Below are 6,949 nucleotides of genomic sequence, written 5' to 3'. Positions count from 1 at the left end.
ACACTGTATGATTCATAAACACACCTGGATAAATTTTAGGCTTGGGCCTATCATTTCATTTTTTTCATTCCATTGTTTCAGTTGAATTTCAGGAAGGATCATCCTGCCTTCACAAGAGTCTTCAAGCAGCTCCCTCTCTTCAAAACTGCAAAAAAACAAGCCCAGGTGAGGGATATTCACAGTAGCTGAGGCCAAAGGCTCCTATAAAAGGGGGATGAGTCTCCTTGTGCTGAATTCACAAATGCAGGAGCAGTCTCTGCTCTCTCTCTCCTTTTTCTTAAATGCCACCACTCCTCTTTCCCAGATTCAGAGCAGTCCTCTCTGTGATAGCAGTACCTCACACATACAGGACTTCAGCCTTCAGCAACAAGGACAAAATCCCTGGTTTCCTAAGGATCCAAGACTCGTGGTGTCACACTGTGAACGCGACCATGTCAGCTTATGCCTTTCAAATACGTGTTGCTTTGAAACCACTGGGCACTGCAGCAGAGCCTCTATCCATGGGGATGCTCAAAATTTGACCTAACAAGACTCCCCGCAACCTGACCTGACTTTGCAGTTAGCTCTATTTAGACTGGGCAGTGAGCCAGGTGACCTCCAGAGGGCCCATCCAACCTGAATTACTCTGCAATTCTGCAGTTACTGTCAATCAGCTCTGAGAGAAGGAGTGGTGTCATAGAGACAAGAAGCTCCTACAGGCCTGAGACAGAAGACTGCTTTCCTAGGTCCATGCTGAAGAGGTTGCTGTGTAATTAACCTTTCACTAGAGACTAGAAAGTTCATAAAGAGTCCAGGGAGGAGAAGGGTGTACACCTGCCCTAACAAACTGCAATGTCTTCAGAGCGAGCAGCAAGCACGCTGCTGCCTCCCGGCCACAGTGGATGCGGATCACCATGCAGTGAGGGATCAGTGCTATAGCTACGCTCAGCAACTCCCATGCGTGGACATCTCTTGAAGGAGCTTCAAACACCTAAGCCCTGGGAAGAGGGAGAATTCAGCAAATATGCATGCCCTTCCCAGGCACACATCTATCTCCTTTTGCACAGCTGCTCAAGCAGGGTGGGGGCTGCTGTTTTTGGTGCTTAGCTGTCTTTCTTGCTTCTGAGAAGAATTAGAGTTGCCTGCCTTTCTCCTTCAACTAGTCCTACTTTTCAGATGGCTGAAGAGCAGCAAAACCTTCTCCTTGCAAGTGAGAGTTTACGTTGGAAACAAACATTCGTCTATCTATAAAAACTCTGGCAGCCCTCCAGGCAACAGCTCTTGCTTACCCAAGCTCACAGTGGAGCTTGTTGAAGCCAGACTCTCAGCCATGCAGGACATGCTGAAAGGCAGAAATTCAGGGACTTTGCAAGCAGAAGCTATTGCTGAAAGGCATAAAGCCTTTGAGACACTTTGTCAGTGCCAAGTGTGAGGGGTAGGGAGCTTAAAACACAGCTAGAAATGATAGGCTACTGCAGCTTTCAGTACATAATGCATAGGGCACTGCCATCTCCTGGAAGCCTGCAGTGATGTGCCAGCATGTAACGTAGCCAATCTGACCCCAGAGAGAGCAGGCCATCACTGGTGTAAACAGAAGCCCTGTTTTTGGAAAAGCAAAAGCCCAGAGTCAGCTCTGTTTACTTTAGATGTTTTCCCGTCCTCACACCACTGCATCTCTGGGCTTTCAGCTATAATTCTAGCACTAAGCCCAGGCTGAGCCAGAAGCAGGAGAACCTCTCCATCAACAGACTAAATACTCCTGAGAGGAGAATGAGAGCACCAGCACCGAGTTTACGTTACAAGATGCTTTCCAGCCCTGCTCTGGGCTGTTTCTTTCCCCGTGCCCTTACGCAGACTCAGTCTCAGTCCAGGCACTGCAGTCCTTCCTTTCCCACAGTACGCCTTCCCTAGAAGAGAACTCAAGCCATCAGTCCTCCTTTGAGCCTGGCAGCTCCTTCCCAGCCACAGGAAAACTGCAGCTCTTGGCTTGTCATTGTATGCAGCCGTAACCCAAAGGTTAATTTTGAACAAAGCACCCAATTCTTCCCTCCCCACAATAAAAATTCATCAGATGAGGGTTCTTCCAGCCCTAAGTTTTTCCAGACAGCCCCTTTCCAGCCACTCTACACCTGCAGCTCCCAGCCCCAACCACAGCCATGCCCTGGGGGTGGGCCACCGGTCTGGTCCAGAGAAGTTGAAGCAAAGAGTTTTGTGCAGCCTATAGAAGAGAAACTCAGAGGGAGTTGATCACAGTCTCCTGGTGCCTAAAAATTAGTTCCAGAGAAGATGGAGGTATTCTCTTCAAAATGATTCATGGTGTCAGGACAAGAGGCAATGGGCCCAAGCTGCTTCAGGGGCAACTCTGGTATAAAGAATGTTATGTTCTGTGAAAACTACAAAGCGCTGAAGATTGTTGGGTGAAGAAGAGTTTGGTCTCCCCTACTAGAAAGACTTGTTTTGACATGGTTTTGGATAACCTAGTCCAAGATTCTGCTTTCAACAGGTCAGACCCAATGTGCCCTAGTTCATTTCCACCCTAGTTCTTCTGTGATCCTGTGAAGTCACAGCCTAACAGGATCTCACCATCTTAAAAGGGGCTGGGAGATGCTACAGAACAACCTCCAACCGAAGCTCTAGCCCTCTCTTCCCAGACCCCTGGTTTGGTAAGACAAAATTGCAAGTTTCATGCAGACTAGTGATGAAATTTAAAATTGTAGTACCAGGTTAAGAACATAGGAATATCCTACTAGCCAGAACCTGAGCCTTTTAAATAGCCAGTTCATACATCTTCCTTTGATACAGCCAATTTTGTGTCCATTACTGCTCATCAGACAAATATACACAATACTCTATATGTACTCAACAGTTGAGATAACCACACTTGAAGAACACTTTGCGTGAAGCTTACAGTGCTTCACAGGATCAATGGCATGGCTTGTCCACCATCACCATGCAAACCTGCAAAGCTGCTACACACGCTCCATTAGATACAGATTGAGGAAAAATTTAGATTAGATGTCAGTGGGAAGTTTTTCACAGAGAGTGGTGATGTGCTGGCACAGACTGCCCAGAAAGGCTGTGTATGTCCCATCCCTGGAGGTGTTTAAGACCAGGTTGGATGGGCCCTGGGCAGCCGGATCTGAGATTCGATCTAGCAGTTGGCAACGCTGTCAGCAGCAGGGGGACTTGGAACTAAATGGTCTTTGAGCTTCCTTCCAACCCAAGCCATCCTATGATTCATCCAAACCAGAGAAATCAGAATTTGCCATCATGGAGCAGATATTGAAAACTTGGAGAATGTTTGCTTCGAGTATTTACTTGACTTCTTATTCATTCCACTAATAAGAAACTACTGTTGAAACAAGTAAACTGAGAGCAAACTAAATAGTTATCTATCAGGAATGGGGCAAGCTCAGCTGAGCCCACACTAGGCTGCAGATGAACATCCCCAAGTTCCCTTCCATGAGATGCCTTCCTCCAAGCTAAACCACGCAATAGCACCAGGAGAGGTTCTGCAGTTCCCAACCTGTGCACGTGAGGCCAAACTTGAGCTGGTCGCCATTAAGCACTAGTTCCTCTTTCCACCTCAAGATGTCTCGAGCAGAGAATTTCCCTCTCTGTCAGATGAGCACTGCAGAAATTGTAAAGGTGGCTCATGCTAATAGTTCACTCTGAGCCGTCATATCCACCTATCAAACACCCATGCCATCTGGGACTTCTGCAAGATTAAAAAAGAGAGACAAACAAGAGGATTATTAAAAATTTAACTATATACCATATTTATTATCAATCCACAGGATAATCTGATTGCTACATGAGCTCATAAAAGCTATTTCACCTTTACAAAATTAAAAAAAAATGTGCCACAAGGATGTAATAACTGCTGATAACCAAGGATTGAATCTTAAAATTATAAATTTGCTGTAGAAAAGATTAAAAAAAATTATATTCACTTTAGAATTTTATTTTGAATAAAATATTCCCCTGTATAAAAAATAAAAAAGCTTGCTCTGGTTAGAATTAGAGTATTCTTTTTTTTAAATCTGGGAATTTGCATAACATCTCTGTAATAGTTTTTTTTTTTTCCCTATTGTACCACGCGGCATTCAAGCATAGCAGATTAGAAAACAAACACGAGAAGAGAAAAGCAGTCTTAAAATGTATGAAATCCACATGGAAAGTTTTATCTTTCTTTCCTTTCCACTATTCTTTCGAGACACTTTAGCAAGAATAGCCTTGGAAAAGAATACAGGTGGGGAGGGACCTTCAATGTGCCATTAAGTAGAGCAAGGTAATAAAAGGCCTTTTGTAAGTGCTTTCTTAATAAGGTGCAGAAGCAGACTGCAACGTTGCTAGTACTGCACTATGTACAATATTCACAATAGATTTTTTCTTATTTAAAAATATTCCAGCTAGTTCACATTTTCTCTTCCATTCTGAGGCTTTCAGTTCCATCACAGCCTTGACAGCAATAAGCGCAGCAGCACCACTTCCCTTGTGGTCAGTTGGTCCTCTTATGAAACACTGGAACCTGCAAGTGGGCCAAAGTTCTTGTTTTATTTTCCTACGTAGCAACCCTGCAAGTCCACCTTGGGTTCAGATGTACACACTGACGGCTGGAGTCCTGAGTTAAAAACACTCCGGCACTGGAGTCAGACACAGCAATGTTTTATATTGCCAAGGCTTTCTTTACCTTAGATTTGTCTAATGTGCGTCAAGGGATGAACCTCTCCTAGAGAAACGTAAAATACAAAACCAAACAAAACAAAGCTAAAAAACACACTGTCAAAGCTTAGCAGCTCTTGACTCTTGACTGGGTGATGTCTGACGTTTTCTTGATGACGCTAGCCCGTGTCTCGCGGTCTGGCCGGCTGCTGCTAGTGGAGGCTGTGGACATTACTTGTGGCAGAGGGATGTCTGGGAAAGGCGGCCAGGAGCTGTTGTAAGGCAGCGGGCAGCTTTCTTCTTTGATGGTGACCTGGAGGTCAGGCTTGTTGGCTACAAAAGTAGCCATGCTGGGAAGCATATGAGAAGTGTTCCGCATTCCCAGATTGCTGAGATATTGTTTGCCTTCGATGTTTTTCTTCTGCCAATGAAGTCGTCCCTATGAAGGGGAAGGAAGAAGAAGGAAAGACTGCATGAGTGAACGCACTTTGCAAACGGCTCCCAGCAGTAAGATAAAGACAGAAACATGCACAAATTGCACAGGAGTTACCCCATCTCTAAAAGCCTGAGTCACCAGCAACTGGCTTTGAATATCTTTGCTTTCTGTCAGTTCTCCCTTTTAAGTCCTTTGTCTTAATCCTGGTGGCTCTCCAGCACTCAAGACACTCTGCCCATTCTTCTCATGGAAAACAAAGACCTTATACACAGTATGCCATCAGCAAAATTGGACACAGGTGACCTAAAACTCAAGAGCTTCAAATGGAAGTCTCCTCCATTACTGGGGAGGGCTGGCACAGAGACTCAAAAGCACTGTCATCAGAGGTAAGGCTGCAAGGAAAGCCCCTTGGCAGCATGTCCACCCATCACAGGGATGAAGTCTGATAAGGAAAACATGAGCATCCTGTCCTTTCATCATCACACATGCTGCAGTGGCACTGCAAAGGAAGGTCCCCACTGGGTTTGGGGAGATGGGGAACCCTCACCTCAGCCACCACTGGTGCAGCAGTTGGGGCATTTCCACACTTTTCTCTCTTCCTTGTAACACGAATTCTCACAGGTAGCTTGTTTTCCACCTGCTCATGGAAGTAGGAACAGTCCTCTGGTACACAGCAGAGGAATGACACTATTATAACCACACAGACAGAAGGTAGCTCTTGCTGTGTGCTAACTCAGTCTTGCCTGCTTTTGACCTCACACACCACAAACATTCAAGTTGTATTTCTATCACACGTGTAAGCGTTTCCTACAATTGTATGAGCTCACATGCCATTTAAGGAAAACAAAGCAAGTGTGCATCAGCTGAGATAAAATACTCACTACCCAGCAATGTCAATGCAGCGTACACATGCACGCGTGCGCAAGACAAGGTTCAATAGTTTGCTCCATGCTGACAAACCAGCTGACACTGCTGATGGCTCTGCAGAGTATTTCCTCATGAAAATCAATTTCCTTGTAGCTTCAACAGATGAGGAAGAATGAACATGCAGAGATATCTGTTCTGCTTGAAAATCATCCCAACATTTGTCTCCCCTGGAGCTTCCTATTTTTTCTTTCTCCCCCAGCTATTAAGCATGAATGCTCCACTAGCACACAGTTGCAAACGAAGAAGTGGAAGGAATACCTCAGGTCGCTGTTTTGAAGTCTTGCTCCAAAGCATTAAAAATCCAGAAAACACTTACCTCTGCATTTTCTTCATCGCTTGGAACACTGTCGGTCGTTTCACTTTCTGTCAAATAAAACAGAAGCAAAAATGAAACCCAAGTAATTTTATCTGCAGTAACAAAATCCAGCTCAAGAGGCATGATCCACTTCATACAAGTACAAGCAAACAGAGCCAAGCCAAACAAGCAGAAAAGAATAGTAAGCCACAAACCCCCTCTAAAGTAATCTAAAGGCCAGACAACACAGCATCATTGAACTATGGAGTAAATTCATATGGTTATCACAGTTAATATGGATACACTCTGGAATAGACTGCAACAGAGGTGGAAGAAGCAGGTCAATGATACTGCTCACACTTCTGGGCAGAGAGAGACTCCTGCCAGTGGGGAATGTCTCCTCTTCCCCTTTTTGGCTCTTGGTAGCTTGAGCCCAGTTATGAGCAAAGTCCTGTGCAAATCCTTATTTTTATCTCCCTGCAAATCATCAACAACACCACCCAAGAGGAGATAAGTGCGGTTCTGTTTCATAAACTGTTATCTCAGTTTGCCACCTCAAGACTTCATTATCAGTTCTTGCACCTTATTACTGCTGTTACACTTTGCTCTTGTTTCAGTTTTGCCCTGCCTCCCACTTTATTCCTCAT

The 6,949-nt window shown here is 44.9% G+C and overlaps 1 protein-coding gene across 1 annotated transcript in view; it reads right to left on the bottom strand.

The window, feature by feature from the left end:
• Window positions 1-4,047: 4,047 nt before the first annotated feature.
• The window catches only part of IRF2 (interferon regulatory factor 2), a 40,526-nt gene continuing 37,624 nt past the window's right edge, over window positions 4,048-6,949 (bottom strand). Inside the window, exons 8-9 of the mRNA XM_048941693.1 lie at window positions 6,324-6,370; window positions 4,048-5,083 (exon numbers count right to left, since the gene is read on the bottom strand). Coding sequence (XP_048797650.1) covers window positions 4,772-5,083; window positions 6,324-6,370 — 359 coding nt within the window. The 3' untranslated portion in view covers window positions 4,048-4,771. The remainder of the gene's footprint in view (window positions 5,084-6,323; window positions 6,371-6,949) is intronic.

Source organism: Lagopus muta, chromosome 4, assembly GCF_023343835.1.
Source record: "Lagopus muta isolate bLagMut1 chromosome 4, bLagMut1 primary, whole genome shotgun sequence".
Classification (NCBI taxonomy): Eukaryota; Metazoa; Chordata; class Aves; order Galliformes; family Phasianidae; genus Lagopus; species Lagopus muta.
This window is presented reverse-complemented; position numbering and strand designations above follow the sequence as displayed.